The 18,197-nt window shown below is 36.0% G+C and overlaps 2 protein-coding genes across 2 annotated transcripts; one reads left to right on the top strand and one right to left on the bottom strand.

The window, feature by feature from the left end:
* Nucleotides 1–9,781: 9,781 nt before the first annotated feature.
* Nucleotides 9,782–11,965, top strand: LOC129294725 (uncharacterized). The gene is made up of 3 exons (XM_054933197.1): nt 9,782–10,535; nt 11,413–11,537; nt 11,634–11,965. Exons 1-3 carry the CDS (start codon nt 10,170–10,172, stop codon nt 11,791–11,793), a joined length of 651 nt encoding a protein of 216 aa, XP_054789172.1. The 5' UTR covers nt 9,782–10,169; the 3' UTR covers nt 11,794–11,965.
* Nucleotides 11,966–12,167: 202 nt separating this feature from the next.
* LOC129294724 (UDP-galactose transporter 1-like) lies at nt 12,168–16,377 on the bottom strand. The gene is made up of 5 exons (XM_054933196.1): nt 15,940–16,377; nt 14,769–15,018; nt 14,462–14,669; nt 13,002–13,233; nt 12,168–12,690 (listed from the first exon to the last, which is right to left on the bottom strand). Exons 1-5 carry the CDS (start codon nt 16,048–16,050, stop codon nt 12,460–12,462), a joined length of 1,032 nt encoding a protein of 343 aa, XP_054789171.1. The 5' UTR covers nt 16,051–16,377; the 3' UTR covers nt 12,168–12,459.
* Nucleotides 16,378–18,197: the final 1,820 nt, after the last annotated feature.

Here is an 18,197-nt window from a genome sequence, read left to right as displayed (position 1 = left end):
ACTTCTTAACTCCATTTTACCAAAAATAGAGGGGGAGGTAATTTGTCATTGCATCTTACCTAAATCATTAAAACATGTTTAAATCTTTATTTCTACACTTACACTAGTATTTTGGCCTTATAAACATACATATATAAACATACACAAAGACTAAAAGCTCAAAATACAAATCTAACATTTCCAACAACAAAATAGTGCAAGTATGATGGCATGCATTCTAAAATTGGCAAATCATATACTATTACACAACTAAATTTAAAGTAGAGGCATACAGTAGGAATATGAATTTCTAGCCTCCTGAATCTTCTCCCTCTCAATATAAGAGCTAGAGCCTGAAAATGTTAAATGAAAAGGGTGAGTTTAGCCATTCAGTAACAAAGGTTAAACCTATCCTGTGTAGTTACATATCAATTATAAACTAAATACATCCACAAGAAAATTAAGAATGTAAAACATGCCGGCATTTATCATATATTATAATTTATTATTAAATAACTTCTTTAACTCTCATAACTAGTTGCATTGTCACCATATTATCAGATATGTGACATGACCCATTATTCACGCAACATGCCACCATTTAACACGTGTGACACGTCATATATTTACTTAAGCAATAATCAACCAACCTTATATCCTCCTTATTTTCTTAGACTGAAGCCGTGGACTATAACATTGATTAAGGCTCCGTTCGTGAGACTAGACTACCCAAGCTCACCAATCGTGAGATGTGACCTGGTCAAAGATCACAAGACTCACTCTCGAACCACAGCTTCCCCCATTCTCAAATCCCTAAACTATCTCCTACCTTAAATTATTCTCCTCTTTGAATCGGTAGAGAGAGCTAGGTTCTAGTCCTTCAACAAACTATGGGACAATTTCACGACAAACTATAGGACAAGACTATACCCCTGTGCATTAGAGGGTAGCTTAAATACCATATGGATTTCTTTTCTCTACACCCAATCGCTAGGCAAACTTCTGCCACTAATCATGCCATAATTAATACTCACTCATTTTCACATTTTCATTTTTATTTGCTCATTATCACAATAATCACATTAGGCTCACGACCATGCGCTACCCAAGTATGTATTCTCATTATTTTTTCAACATTATTATCACTTATCTCAAAACTCACTTCTCATTAACGCTTGATTACTTCTACAAAACATCACATTCAAATTCTCATACACTTATTACAACTAATACATGATTTCATATTGAAAATCAATCACATGCATGTAAGATTCACAATCCACATTTAAAAATCAATTATCAATCAATTGACATGTAATTACCTAAAGTAAAATTTTTCCTGATTACCTCAAATTTTTGAGATGTCAAAGGTTTACCTCTCAATCTACTAGCTTTTAGGCTTGAATTTTTTAATCCAATAGGTAACCAAGAGCTAAAACTACCATCAATCAAGTTAAATTTCATCAACATAATCAACTCAAGCATTTGAACCCTCAATCTCTACTTTTAAATTGGCCAATGTTCACTCTACATGAATTGGAGCCTATCTATTAGGTTCATTATCTATCTATAACATCATTAACTTTCTTCAATAGCCATATTGCCATTAATACCTCAACAACCACAAAAATAACAAATTTAATGTCCATTTTCAGATATAAATAGAGCCCATCATCCAAAAACCACCAAAATCATTTATACTAGATCAAAATACTCTAAACAACTTTCTTTAACTCCATTTGAGTTAATAGATTTAAACTCATACCCTATATGGACTGAAATCACCATTCTCATCTAAACCCTAACTTAAATCCTTGATAAAATGAAAGAGGAAAAGAGAAAAAGAGTTTAGAAATCTTACCTTGGATGATTTAAAGCTTTAAATCTTATCAAATTCTCATCTAAGTCGTGCCCTAGTAGAGCAAATATGAGCTCCTCCATTTTCCTTTCCTTTTTATTCTTCGTATCAGTTCGCGTCTAAATTTTGCAAAATTCACACCGTGCGTCGTGATGTCTATCACCACATGCCGCAACATGCGGTACAGAGAAGGAAGTTCTCACCTAATGGCCCCATACGCTGCGGCACACCGTGCATGCACCACGAGATGTGGCACAGAGATTTTTTAGCTTGTTTTTCTTCACTTTTTAATCCCTAAGTGACCCAATTTCATTTTAGAACTAATTTCTACCTAAATTCCAACTAAAAATACTTGTTACTCTCCTCTTACCACATATCACATTAACTTATTTAATTATCTTTATTAATCTTATTAAATCAGGGAATTAAGAATCGAGATGTTACACTTCCAGTCCTATTGCTTATTCTACCTTTTATGATATTTATATTACTTATCCATCTCTTACTCTAAATATCCTTCTAGCATACATGGATTGCAGACTCTAGTGCAATGTACTATACTGTACCTCATGTCTCCAATTTGATGCAAGCCACTCGTTATCATGGACTTGGTCAAGTTTATATTTGTAATGGGATAGGTTTGTTTATACACCATTTAGGTTGCTTTCAATTTTCTACCTTATCTTCCTTTCACTCTTTACAGCTTAATAATGTCTTACATGTTCCTATTATAACTAATATTCTTCTCAGTATTCCTCATTTAACTTTTGACAGTAATGTTACTGTTGAGTTTAGTCCTTATTTTTGTTGTATTAAATCATAGAACAACCGTTAAGTTCTTCTCACGAGTAGCCATAGGCCTAATAGCTTATACACATTTGCTCCTCCACTAGTTTCTACACAGGCATCTTGTCATCCTCGTTCCTTTTCTATTACCACAGATGCATCACCTTACACTTATTCACACACTGTTTTTCTTTTGCTATTTCTAATGCCATTCCTTTCATTAAATTATTTCATAAACAACCAGATTATTCCTTCCTTAGAGGTTTTGGGTGTGCTTGTTTTCCTCTTCTTAGACCTTATCATTCTTACAAACTCTTTTCAGGTATGAATAGTATACCTTTTTAGGGTATAACATGTCTCATTATGGTTATAAGTGTCTTGCATCAAATGGGAGAATTTATATTTTTAGAGATGTGCAATTTAATGAGACTAGCTTTCCTTTTCATTTTATTTTATCAGTCTCTTCACCCATTCCTTCTTCTTCTGTCACTACTACACATCTTTATCATTTCTTCCTCCATTTTGCCTCTTGTTTCTACTTTCGTTCCTTCTATTTTTGCATCATTTTCTTCTCTATTATTTGCTTTTTTTTCTTCTCCTTGTCTCTCTTTGCCTTGTCCTATCTCTCCCTCACTTTCTTGTATTTCCTTTTCTCCTTCTTCTTCCTTTATGCCACCTTTTCTTCCACCTCATACTAACACTGATCCTATGATTACCCACTCAAATATGGTATTTTTAAACCTAAAGTTCTTTCTTCTACCTTTTTTTAGTGATGATCCTCTCATTGATCCTTACATTGCTCTTCAAGATCCTAAATAGAAACAAACTATAGTTGAGGAATACCAAGCCCTTTTCAAAAAACAAACTTGGTATCTTGTTTCTCCTCCATTTAATTATCACGTGATTAGTTGTAAGTGGGTACTTAGGAGAAAGGAAAATCCAAATGGTTCCTTGAACAAATATAAAGCTTGTCTTGTTGCCAAAAGTTTTCATCAACATATGGTTTTGATTATACAGAAACCTTTTCCCATATTATTAAACCTGCCACCATTCGTATAGTTCTCACTTTGGCTTTATCTCACTCTTGGCCTATTTCTCAAGTTGGTGCCAATAATGCTTTTTTAAATGGAACTTTGGATAGAGAAGTTTATATATGTCAACCCCCAGATTTTGACTCATTTAATCTATCTGTTTTCAAGTCACACAAGAGTCTTTATAAACTCAAACAAGCTTCTCGTGCATGGTTTGATCGTCTAGTTATTGCTCTTAATAAATTTAGTTTTGTTCAAAGTAGATGTGATTCATCATTTTTCAGTCATACTTCATCTTCAGGTCTTACATATGTCCTTGTTTATGTTGATAATCTTTTTATCATTGGTAGTTCAACCTTTTATATTTCAAACTTCAAGACTTGGCTTCATTCTAAATTTGCTCTCAGAGATCTTCATTCTCTTAATTACTTTTTGGGAATTAAAGTCAAATCTTATGGTTTTGTTGTTCTTTCACTGTCTTTACAGAAATACATTACATTAAGGACCTTCTCAATAAAGCTAGTATGTCGCACTTTAAATGAGTCGACACTTCAATGGTTTCTGTCTCCAAGCTAAACAAAATAGATTTTGCCATTTTCTTGAGTCCTCAACTATATAGACCCATTGTTGGTGCTTTGTAATATGTTACCATTACTAGACTAGAATTGTTGTTTAGTGTTAATAAAGTATGTCTATTTATACAAACACCTTGAATTAATCACTAGTAAGTTGTGAAATAAATTATTCATTATCTCAAAGGGACTCTTACACATGGCTTATATCTTAAAGCAGTCTAATTTGACTTTTAAAGCACATTGTGATGTTGACCGAGGTAGTGAACCTGATGACTATTGTCGCCTTATTTTTAGCTCTTGTATTTTTCTTGGTAGAAATTTGATTTCTTGGTATGTAAAGAAGCAACCCACTATAACTTGATCTAGTACTAAAGCTGAGTATAGAAGTCTTGCTAATGTTATGGCTAAACTTTCATGCCTCCAAAGTCTTCTTATTGAATTGTGAGTTACTCCCAAATCACTAGTTCTTTTGGTTCTATGTGATAACACGAGTATTGTACAGTTAGCTCACAATCCTATTCTTCATCATCACACAAAGCATACGAAGCTTGACTTAATTCTTTGTTCATGACAAAGTATTACAAAGTCAAATCCAAGTAGAATATGATGTAACCTCTATAGACCAAATTGCATATGTTTTTATCAAGCCTTTGTCTCATGCTTGTTTTACCACACTAAAGGCTAAGTTGAAAGTTTTTTACGTGGGCTAGCTCCTTTGACTTATGGGTAGCTGTTAGAGAATATTTTTATCTTAGTTGTATCACCTTTGGTTTACGAATGGCTATAAAAGTCAATTAATATATTTGTTATGTAATAATGATGAGTTGTTAGTTTGTTATACTTGTACATGTGTGCACAGGGATGAATCCAAAATTCATCATATGGGGGGTCGAAATTGAAATTTTTCTAAATGTGGGGGCCATAATTGAAATTTTGTCCAAATGTGGGAGGCTAACAGTAATTTTTACATTTTTTATAAATAAAATTGTATTTATTTTTTTAAAAAATTTAGAGTGCTTAAATTCGTCACTGTGTGTGCATCTCAAATGGCCTCACATTATATATACTATAACACATACATTCAGAATAATACAATTTTTCTCTACCCTTTTCATTTCTGTCCCTGTACCTGAATCTCAATAGGGATACTAGTTAATAGATGCACCTTCCCTGGCTTCAAATCTTTTATTTCTATGACTACTCAAGCCTTGTGTTGGTGGGGCAGGTCATCCTTAATCGTCATTCACTACCACAAGAAGGGAGGGTTTTTTCCTGGGGGCATTACCGCTTCACTTTGAAAACTTTTAAAAATATTCTTAAAAAACAAATATTTTGGCTCTCGATTTGAAAGTGCCATCTCTCTCAGATTTTTCATTTCCCCATAGTTTTCAGTCCTCTGTCTATAGTTTTAACTGCCTGTGCTGGAAAAGAATTAAACAATACTAGAGGGAGTGGAGCTTTGAATGGAATCATGACACTAATGCCAAACGCCTTCCTGTAGTGACGTGGCTGTATTACTCAGCAAATCTGGAAAACTCAATACCTTGTCATGATTGTTGAAGCCTATTGCGGACGAGTATGGGATTGCTTCCTCATGCTTTGCATCCCCAACCTGACATTCAACTAGATGCTTCGTTTTCTTTTTTTGTTTGGTTTGGTCCCTCCCCATACCTGTGTCACTGTGTGCTGCGGCATGAGTGTCCCTGCTTAATTATTACCCCCTCACTCTCTCTTACCCTCTTCTTTCTCTTTTACAATCCCGCCATCAAATTTTCGGATTTGTTTTTTTCCCACTGCAGCTTTTTCTATTATTATCTATTGTATATCTAACTCGTTTTGATTTAAACATTATTAAATTCAATGAATTGCAATGTTCTTTTTGAAGCCACTTCCTAAACTCGCCTCCCTCCATATGTCAAGCATATGCTTGTCGATGCGGAATTCTAGATTTCCCCAAAATCCTCCCAAAAAGATTTTAGCTCTCTCTCTCTCTCGGTTATTTTCTATAGAACAATAACGAAGTAAGGAAGTGGAGAAGGAAACAACCCGTTAGCAGCACGGTTAATCGTTGCACAGGAACCAAGTTATGATAAGAACTCAGTTCGAGTTCTCGCAGCAGGAGAGGGAGAGAGAAATGGGAGAGTGGTTCTATGTTCTAGAGAGAATGCAGTGTGAGTTATTTTCTACTTTAATGAGTCCCATATGTGATTCACACTTTAAGAGGGTGGAAAAATATTACACTTGTGTCCATCTAAAATACATTTAAGAATCTATGCTTTTTTTATATTTTATTTTGGGTAGGCCATTTTTTTTATTGGCCTCATCGAGTTAGGCTTGAGATGGATTTTTTTGGGCCAACTAAGTATGGATAACTAATAAATAATAAAATATTCCATTTCCCTTTTAAAAAAATTAATTATAGATAAAGATCAATAATAAGTCTCATTAAAAAAAAATCATATTTTTATTTTAATAGTAATACATTTCATATTGATTTTTATTTATAATTAATTCCTCTGAAAAGAAGTTGAATATAATTTTTCCAATAACAAAAGTATGAGTCTAATTGGATGTTATATAAGCTTAAATGGCTATATGAGATCACAACAAACCAACCCCAAAAATTGATAAGTAGATTTTAACATTAAAAATAGCATTCATGTCACATGAATAGAATTAAATTTTAAAAATGTGTTTGATATGAAGATAAAATTTTAACAAAATTTTAATTTTAATACATATTTTTATTTTAAATAAGAAGAGATCAAAGTGTCTTTTTTTTTTTCAATTAAAAGGACCTCCTCCTTTTTGTCCTTTGCCTTGTTCTCTCTCTTATCCCTACCAACACTATCAGGCCAAGAAGGACTGGAAACTCATCGGAGACTGAGAAGAAAAACTCATGAGAAGAGGATGTTGAAGGACGCCATCACAAAAACAAGAAATTTTGCATGGCTATTGTCAAAATCACCCAACAGTTGTCGCAGATATTACTTGGTTCATGAATGTGAAGTGCAACCACCTATTGCCATGAGATGCAGCGTTTGATAATTAAGGGAAGGGATGAAGGAGAGGGTCAAATTGGAGGCAGAGGTGCGAAAAGGAGAAGGTGTGATCGAATTGGATTCAATCACTTTTTATAGAATCAGATTTTTTGAGAATTACAACTCTTAATTGCCAAACACGGTTAGATCAGGATTTCCTTTCTAATTCCCTTCCATTTTGCTAATTCAATAATATCAGGCGTTAGTGTAGTGCTGTGTTTACAAACAGTGTTCATACGTAGTAGTCGACGTCCTAACAAATGCGAGCCCATGTTATATCGCATGAAAGAGATAATGCCTTGTCAGGTATTGTAATAGAATGATGAATGATTATATATGCTTTATTTTAATATTTTTTTTTTTGGGCCAAAGGAATGATTATACATGCTGATACCGTTTGATATTTCAATCACGTCACGGGTTGCGAAGGCGCATGTCGCTGAACGCTAATTCGTCAGTATCCTATTCATTTGAATCCCTCTCTAATCGTCTCAATACCCAATCAGTTCGCTGACCCCTGTTGACTGCCATTGCCAATTCACAAAGCTCAAACTTTCAGGATCAACGGTCGTCGGCGCGATATTGGTCTGGTTTGCCATTTCCCTTCGACGTTCGAACAATGGAACCCAAAAAACAAAAAATCGATTTAAATAATAGTACAACCTCTGAACCTGAGTGGACTGACCGGCGCAAATTAAATCCATAGTACCAGCGTGTCAGCACCCTTCATTCATGCAGGGCCAAGGGATAGCAATACATTTTTGTAGTTATGGCTCACATGGATGCAAAAGCCGTGTCAAATTAAATTAATTAATTAAAAAAATTGTCTTTAATGAAGAATCAGAGAGGGTGGCGGAGAAGAGTGGTTTGAGGGGTGAAAAAGAGAAATGAAGAAGGGTAGAATGGTAAAAGAGGGTGGAGCGAGTTTCCCGGGAGCAATTATTTGCAAGTACGACGAGTGGGAAAAGAGGGTGAGTTGGTCTGCTCTCCCATCAGAATTCAGAACGCATCACTTCCAAACGCAAACAAAACCCAATTCACGAGAGGTCCCAACTCTGACACCCCTCCTTCATCTGTTCTGTACACATCCTCGCAATTTCCAATCAATCCCATTTTTTTTTATTTTCGAATTTGCTTTTGTTATTATTATCTATTATACTATAAAACGTGTCACTGCTCAGGATTCTTTTACTGTGCTCTGACAACTGACGAGTGAACCGTAAGTAAAGAAACCCATCATATATTTGTTTTTTGCTTTCATTCTCGACCTTTTCATTAAGCAAATTTTGTGCCTAACAATGCGCAGCTCCCCCAAATATGCCAATAAATTCCCCAGGATAACAAGGGACAGGGATTATGGGGGCAAGAGGTAAATCTAACAAGTACTTCGGAAATTTGTTATGACTATGATTGTTTTATAAATCATATTTAACATGTATTCTATTGGATTCAAGAAAAATTCTGTGATTTATTAACTTTGCAGAAAAATTTAATAAATTCTTAATTTTATCTCAATTAGATATGTATATTTTAATAATACTCTATCTGTCTCAAATTATAAAATATTTTTAAATAAAATTTTACATGACAATAAATTTTATTAAATACACTTAATAATTTTATTTTTTTAAAATAAAAATATATACTTTAAAAATACTAATCATTTTATATATTGAAAAAAGAGGGACGAAACTTAATTATAGAGAGAGAGAATGTAATATCAGAATGAACGCATTTAATGAAATATTAATCTATCTAAAATGTGTTATATTTTGAAATGAATTTTTTTTAAAGTATCATATAATTTGGGATGAAAAGAATATAATTTATCTCATCAATATTCAATGAAAAGCAAAATGAAAAATTTATGATAAATATTTAATAAATATAAGGGAGAATGACAAATAAGGACCTTATAAGAGTATTAATGTTAAATTAGGACATTTCAACACTGATATTATCAAGTTTCAATGTTTTTTCTATCATGTTTTAATATTAAAATTTTTAAATATATTAATATTTTTATAAAGTTCTTATTTGTCATTCTCCCTAAATAAAACTTATAATCAGAATTTAAAAAAAAAAATCTCCCCTGAAGCATAATGTAACAGCTTGGTTGTTTTATGTGTTCCTCTTGCCTCTGTTTTTTCCATCCAAACTTCAATTATGGTCCACCATAATGGCCGCTCAAGCCCATGGAGCTCTGACCGCAATAAATTTTTTTGCCCACTTGATGCTTCCTATCGAAGTGGCTGAAATTTGCTTTTAACTTACAATGATGACGAGGCGCTCATTTTTGTCATTCATACAGAAAAATGGAGCGGCCTTAGTTAATTATACGTGTATACACAAATTGATGATAATATAATTAAGCCGAGGAACAATCTCATCATAAAAGGACCAGAGATGGACCACTGAGGATGATCATGTGCATCATGTGGCGTGAGGTAACCCATCATAGGAAATGGGTAATTTGCTTGTTTTATATGCAGCGAAGCCCTCAATGACACAAGATGTCAAAGTCGTGTTAAACATCGGGAATCTGAAGTCTGAAATAGAGAAATATAGATGAAAGAGATCGTACAAAGATCCTCTGTTTCATCATCAAAACACACTGCACCACTTTCCATTTATCGCTCCATCTCTCAACAATAAAGCTACGACTAGCCAGGGATTCCCGTGACGCCTTAACCTGCCCTGCGATCATCATAACCCCTCCTTCTCCCCTAACCCTGCAGCACCCATTCATTCCCACCGCAAAGCCTTCATCTCTCTCTGTCTCTCTCTCTTCTGGGGAATAACTTGTCATGACCTCTGCTACACTCTAGCACCCACCCACCTCTCGTTCTTTCTCATCAGCTCGTGAGGATTAAGGCCTAGTACGTGTATAAAAGAGAGGATGCATAGCTCGGGGTCATTTTTGAGGCAGTTGAGTGTGAAGGAGGCTTGGAGATCAACATCGAGCAGGTGGAGTGCGAGCAACAACTTTAGCACCGGTGTTGGGTGTGAGGGAAGTCTGAGTGAGATGGAAGGCTTTAGCTGCTCGTATGGGAACGAGGTGAGGAAGAGAGTGATGGTGGTAGTCGATCCCACCGCACATTCCAAGCATGCTATGATGTGGGCCCTCACCCATGTAGCAAATAAGGGTGATTTGCTCACCCTGCTTCACATTGTCCCTCCTCCTCACAAGGGATCTGATTCTTCTTCTTGTTCTACCTATCTCGTCAACTATCTAGGGTCCCTTTGCAAGGATTGCAAACCAGAGGTACTTCTGTTTTATCTTTTTACTCTTCTGCCTCGTTTTTATGTCTCTCTAATGTTATTTTACCCTTCACTTCTCAAGATTGTCTTGAGCACGGGCTCTGTTCTTTCCTGCTTGCTTCTTTTTTTCCTTTTTCTGGCGAGTTCTTGCCTCTAGAGCGAGGCCAGGGGTTAGCCATTTCCTCCCTAGATCTTGAATTGAGCTACTTTGAGCATTTCAAAGCTGCTCTAAAGGGTGGAATAGACCCTCCTTTTTCTTAACATTTCTTTAGCCATAATTTTTGGGACTCGGCTTCTCTCGAAGGCTCAGAGGCAGGGGGTTAATCTGGACCGTTCAGATTTAATTTGAACGGTCCAGATTTAATATTTTTATTATTTATTATTTATTTATATTTTTAAAATAAAAATATATAAAAACTGTAAGAAAATTTTGATAAATATATTTATCAATTTGACAGATTTAATATCAATAATTTAATGTTAAATTTTTTTAATAAATTTACTATTCTGTTTAAAAAAAGTTAATTTAAAATTTAAATTATCTGTATTAAATCTGAACTTATTGATAAATATATTTATTAAATTTTTTTATAATTTTTTTATATTTTTTAATTTAAAAATATAAATAAAAAATAAAAATAAAATTATTAAATTTAAACTGTCCTGCCTCACACGAGAGGCAGTGGCTTACTCCTAATTTTTGGCTCCCCATTCGCTTGTTTGGAGGCCAAGAGTCTGACTGGGTCCGAGTTTTCCTGTATCCAACGTTACCTTTACCTCAAGTATCCAGAGAGGTATCATGGGAGCGGTTCAGAGTTTCAGCTTTTGTTTTCCGCGCCTCTTTATTTTATTGAGAATGTGTTGGGGTGACACTGACACAGGTGGAGGTGGAAGCACTTGTAATTCAAGGGCCAAAGCTGGCCACGGTTTTGAGCCAAGTCAAGAAGCTGGAGGCATCTGTTTTGGTATTGGGCCAAAAGAAGCCACAGTCCTTTCTCTTCAACTGGTGAGAATCTTGTGCAAATCCCAACCATAGTTCTGTGATCGGTTGGCGTGAATCTTTTTAATCATGCATTGTTATAATCAATTTCGTTTCTGGCAGCTTATGTGGAACCACCGGCGGCGGCAGCACGGAGGAATTTGTAGAGCAGTGCATCAACAATGCTGATTGCTTGGCGATAGGAGTGAGGAAGCGAAGCCAAGGGACTAATGGCTACTTCATCAGCACTAGATGGCAGAAGAATTTCTGGCTACTGGCTTAAGCTTAACCCACTTGTTGCTATTTAGGATCCTCACAAGTAATAAGCATGAAGAGTAACCTATCATGTTAACGTTGCATCGTTTCAGCTTCGGCCTGTATCTACTAATTACATCCTTGTACTGATGATATGTGATTTGAGGGTATAATTTAACACATCATTTTGGTTTTTTCTTTGTTTTTTTTTGAGTGATGAAGACTATGGGTTGTGCTTCTCATGCTGGTGACCCCATCCTTCGTTTGATTTTTCTTTCGTAAATTATTCATGACCATCTAAAAGATTACGACCAAGGAATGATATTGGCGTTGTTGAGAACTTTTAGTTGAATTTTGTATAAAATCAAATCAATATTAGCTGAACAAAACATATGCACCGACTTGTAAACTTCACCGAATGATAATTACAACTAACAGAAATTACATGCTATTATGAATCAACCATGGGCCTACAGGTTCAAACCCTGTTCACCGTTAAATAGAGCCCAAAAAAGGAGAATCCTTATGAAGAGAAGAACTTGAGTGAATAGAGAAGCCGGAAAACAAAGATGGAGATCTAAGGAAAAATATTATGTGTTGTGAGTGATCTAATGGAACAAATAACTGTAAAGGTGAAAAATATTAATCTACTGCCGCGAGGCAAACGGCAGAGAAGTTTCACAAAGCATGTAAATCAGACCTTGTCATCTAATTTATCATTTACAAGAGGAAGCAGCTCCATCTTCGTCCTAGGAGTTCGCGGGGTTCGGGGTGTTCCAGGAACTGGTGGGGGTTGCCGGGACAGCATTTGCCTGACGTAGCCATAGAAAGTACATCCAACAAGAGTCACGGCACATCCAAAAGCATTTGAAGCCGAAATTGGGTTCTTAAATATCAGCCAGGAAGCAAGGACTGCGACTGCAACCTGCACATATAGTGTGATTTCATACTTAAATTGAAAGGAAAGTTTACCATTATTATACGGGACAAATCACAAGTTAGACATGCACTTGCTCATAAACAAGCAATTAGAGAGACAATGCCATCCTATCAAGTATGAAGCTATGCTGTTGAAGCAGGAAAATAGAGGACAGGTATCGTTGTTGAAATAATGACAATGTGTCAACAAATTCTCGGTCTGTTGAACCGTCTCACAATGAAAATTTTGAATTCATGCGGGAAGATTGAAGACAAAATAGGGTAGCTTGAAACACCTAAATCTGCCTCAAATCTCACCTTGAGGTTTCCGGCAACATTGAACGTGACAGCAGTTGTGGAGTGAATTACATAAAAGATCGAAAAGTTAAGGCAGAAAGCCAAAACCCCCGAGCCTAAAATAATGGTAAGGGCCGACCAAGGATAAGGATGAGTATTAAACCAATCGAGAACTCCATTGCCTTCAACTAACATTGCTGGTAGTGCCATGATCATGGTTGCAGAAGGTGCCATGTAATAAACTGTGTTTATGCTAAAATACACAAAAAGATATATCAGCTTCATACTGCAGCAAAATCAAGCCCGCGAATTTCAGAGAAACCAGCCAATAAAAAAAACAAAAACAAAAAGAAACTGAGGAACCATCATTTAGCATATGAAACATGTTTGAATGCGCACAAATGGAATGTGCATGGGAGACAATTTATGCTAATTTACCTTTAGACTCAAACTGCAAGACGCCATAATTGTTTCAATGCGTGCACTGTGTATCCATGATTGTTAATATCAAATACTAAATAGAAAACTGGATCCGGTCTAACCAATCAAACTGGCTACTAAACTGGTTTAGTGAACACATAGAACAAGCATGCCAAAGATCCAGTTGAACCACTCAAAACAGGACCAGTTCAAGAGACAGTCAATTTTGAATTTCTTAAACATTTTCCTATAAAATGGCACAGTTGTTGGACAAATCTGAAAATGAAAAGTAATGGGAGTGTTGAAGCAATTCAATTATTACCTATTCAACTATAGCCTAACCACAACTAGACCAATAAATAGTAATAATGTTGTAACCGGTTTAATCACCAATTTAATTTTAAAATACAAAAAGTCAGTTCATTTTAACACCCATATAGAAAGGTATTTGTTTCCCCAACCAAGTTAGGTTTAAACCTGCCTATATCTAATAATATTTTATGCAATTATGAAGCTAAACGACATGCATCTGCAGTTGTCATTTCTAACCAAATAATATATATATATATATATATGATATAGTGATATGCAATTGCAATTATGTCATTAGTTAAAATTTATTAGTTCTAAGATGGCAAATCTTAAATTTCCCAACTTTCAAACAGAGCAAGAACCTTGAAATAAAACCTCCCATATGCCAAGACTGTTTCTGGTGTAACTTCCAGTTAAGTTTAGCTGAATGTGCATCAGGTTGTTGTGCAAAAACAAGGTCAATCATATCACGCACATGATCCTTTTACTATTATGCTTAATTTATGCTGGAACCTGTGCAGTATATAAGCTTGACAGCACCTAACAATTATCCAAACTCCAATATGGAAAATTTTGGAGTTCTAAATTGGGGGGAAATGATCTTAAGAACCTATTCATCGACCAGAACAGTAGTAGGTGATACAGACACATGTAATTTAAGTTTACACACAAAAAAATCCAGACAGATGAAAAAGCAAAAGAATAATAAAATGCAACTGTTGAAGGAAAGCCAAATACAAAGATCCTACCTGTCAAACTTGTACCCATGTAGAAGAGACTCCGCAAGAATGGTCTTTGTAGATGTTGCCAAACAGCCAAATAATGCAGCACAAAATCCGAACATATTAAAACTAAGCTCTGTGATGGATGTGAGAAGGATCCCACCGACAATGGGTACAAGAGAAGCCCAAATACGCCAATCAAATTGTTTTCTCCAAACAAGCCATTGCAAAACAACTGCAAGAGTTAATTATAATCAGATGAAATTGTTCTCAATAATTTTGAAATTCAGCAATATGTATGACGGGGGATATGTTACCAATTATTGGACCTTACCGGTGGTTGCAGGTGTGAATGACTTTATTGTCTGCATAAAAGAAACTGGAATGTATCTTAAGCTCACATTCCCCAACACTATGTTTATACAGAACACAAAGGACATTGGAAAGATTCTTCTCCAACGATCTTCCGGGTCAACACTTATCAGGGGTTTTAGTTTCAGCACCTTAATCACCACGTGTCCTCCCATTGCTGAGCAGATGAAGTGGACACAGGATACTGTAAGTGGAAACTTGAAGTCCAATTTCTGAAAGGAAAATTTGACAAAGATATTCTTAGATTTATGGCATTTGCTATGATCTATAAAATTTTTCAATATGGTGATCGAGTGACCATGGTGCCAAGGAAGGAAATACAGAAAGATTGATAAACATTTTTACAAAACTGATGAAACAGGAACATAAAAGGATATAAATAATAGGGAAATTATAACAATTTAATTCAATAAAATATGCCTACATACTGACACAATCATCACTAATTCTAAAGGTCGATTAAGTGCATAACAAAGTCAATCAAGCCTGCCCAATCGGATAATTTATCGACGTGGTAAATTACAATTACGTGTTTGAATACAGTTTATGGATCGTTTAAGAGAATCGCATTTGTGAAACAGGTCTAGCTCCATTAATAACATGCTGTTGAATAAAGACTGGAATTTCATTAATCAAATGGTATATTACGAAGTAAAGAAAGTCTAAAGGATTCAGTTATAGGAATTTAAAAAGTTATTATATTCTCATAGAGTTCCATTCACTCTGGTAATTTCTGATCTTTCCAGCTTCTGAGAATTTGACGGATCAAGTTTCAGCATTTATGGGGTGAATTCCGTTTCACATGCAACTAACAAATGAAACATAACAGAAAAATGGGAGTTGTCCCAAGTGATGAAATAATAGCAGTCCCTCATTGTTTCAAATCAAACTGCACACATGAGTGGAGAGTTACAATTAACTTAAAAAAGACTGAATGTAACAGATTACGGAAACAAGGTTATATAAAACTAGTTACGGGAACAAACAGTCCCAAACAATATATGGCGACATACTTTGTCAAAAACAAAAGGTGGGGAAGGGTGGAATGAAGCATAAAAATTATGACAGAAATTTAATGGGGAACAACGAGAAAACTTTTTCAGGGAAAAAAACCAAGAGAGCCGGAAACATACCTGGAAGATCCACTTATTCATGATAATTACAGTCACATTGAAAGCCCACCATTGAAGAATTGACAGAAGGGATCTAATCACGCTCCCCTGGCACACTCGGCTCTCTTCCATCACCTCGTCCTAGGACCCAATACAGCTGAAAACAGATCAAACAACTCGAACTAGTCCAGGCTCAATATCCGGCCTCCTCCACGAATAACTAATAACTATCAGATTGCAGAAAATGGATGAGAAACCAGCTGCGAATTGGGCGAGGAAGAGGATGAGGGATATGATCAAAAGAGAGTGCGAGGAATGGTGAAGGTAGCTCTTCCTCTCTGAAACGATGTGTGTGGCCGTGCCTCTCCTCTATTATGTTAAAATTCTGAACTTTCCTCTAATTCTCATTCCGTCTCTGTTGCTAGCCTTTCCATGTTTCCGTCACACCATGGAAATTTCGTTGGTTTTTGTAGGTAGAGGTCCCGTTTTCTCCCCTCCTGCTCAGTCATCGCTTTTCGATTCGGCACCGTGGGTCCCACGGTATAAGGAGTTCCAAGGTTCGGGTTCGGTGGGGTCCATCGGGTTACCGAATCTCGACCGTTCAATTCAGACGCCCCATTCTTTCATCAGGCTTTTTGATTGATTGGCCGCGGTTTCTTAACGTCATAATGGACATCAAGTCCTTTATAGTCATGAAAGTATTCCTTTTAAATCCGACTCCGAATCGTCAAAATAACAATGTGATTGAACTTGTGTTTTGAATTTTGTACGGTTGAAATTGCTAGAGCCCAGAGGTAAGAAAAAAGTTGTTGATTTTTTTTTAAACCTTGAGTATGTTGTTGGATAGTGAAAAAAAAAAAATAAATAAATAAATAATAGGAAATATTGTATTGAGGGCATCACATTGTCAGATCCCACAATCTGGGGCGTATCATTTTATACTTCTCTCCTCTTCATTTCAACCACGTGAATTGATGTAATTAAGCATCATCTGAATATTTCATTAAAAAAAACTGATTGTGTTTATTTTTTTAGCTTCAATGATGATTATCGTTTTATTTTGTTTTTTATTAGGATTTCTGAAACATAATCATACAACGAATTGAAATTGACTCGAGAATAGTCCAATTGTATTTTTAATGGCATGAACAGATTATTGTCATCTTAAAATTTAATATGTGATTTTATTTGCTATCATGAGGAGATGAGCAGCACAATAAATTCAAAATGCATGATGCATGGGGATGGGGTTATATGTGCATGCACATATGCTAATGAAGCTAATCTCGTCATTAAATCCGGCTTTTTGTAATTGTGCTATGATCACCAGCGATCATATTCATATGTTCTGCACATGTCTCAGTTTCATGCAACTTTTACCTAATCTAAAGCAACTTCTCCTCGCACCCAAAATTAATTAATTAATTTGTATTTTGAAAAAAGAGAGAGCTTTGGTGGAGAGTAGCTTCAGACAAATATCCTGTCAACCGCCGGATGAAACGGAATGAACCTTCCTCTGTCTCTACAAGATCGATTGAACCCTTGCACAGGAACATTAATGCAGCACCATGAGACTGACCCGTTAACCAGGGAAGATGCGGGCCACGGGCTAATGAATTAATGAATGCACAAATGCAGTGGGTATTTCAATTTGGGGGTAAAAAAGAGTGAGAAGCGCAAAATGATATGCCGGGATCCACCGCATCTTGACACGACAATCATATGAATGACTCCCAGTACACGTGTCAGGGCACGGTTGTTCCATGCATGTTATGACCATGAACTGAAATTACAGAGCCACCTAATGGCGAGAGATAAAAATAATAAAATATAAAAAGCGGTGGGACGGGCGTAATCCAAAAGCGTCCCGACCAAGGGAAGGATTTTGAAGGTGGGGACAAAAAGCATAGGGTGCAAATTGCACACAAAGCAAACGCTTGCGACGAACAAGAAGCGGCGAAAGTGTTTGTCAACGCCCAAGTCGCCTGGCTCCGTCCCTCGTACCAAACTAATTGGCTTGCTTTTCTTCGCTCCCCCCTAAATTGGCCCAACTCTGGCCTCACCGTACCCACATGCACGCCTCCCTTCCCACTGCATATTCCACGCCTTTTCCTGCCTTCTTATTTAAGTCACTTGTCGCGCTTCCCTGAAAACTTCCGCGTCAACAATAACCGTAACTAGCCTTCCCTGACGTGGGACTGAATTCGTCAATACACTCTCCCTTCCAACAACCTAATAAATGAAGTCAGAGAAAACACAATCATTTCTCTCTCTTTTTT

This window comes from Prosopis cineraria, unplaced genomic scaffold, assembly GCF_029017545.1.
Source record: "Prosopis cineraria cultivar Desert tree isolate PC_DT_omini unplaced genomic scaffold, ASM2901754v1 PC15, whole genome shotgun sequence".
Taxonomy (NCBI): domain Eukaryota; kingdom Viridiplantae; phylum Streptophyta; class Magnoliopsida; order Fabales; family Fabaceae; genus Prosopis; species Prosopis cineraria.
This window is presented reverse-complemented; position numbering and strand designations above follow the sequence as displayed.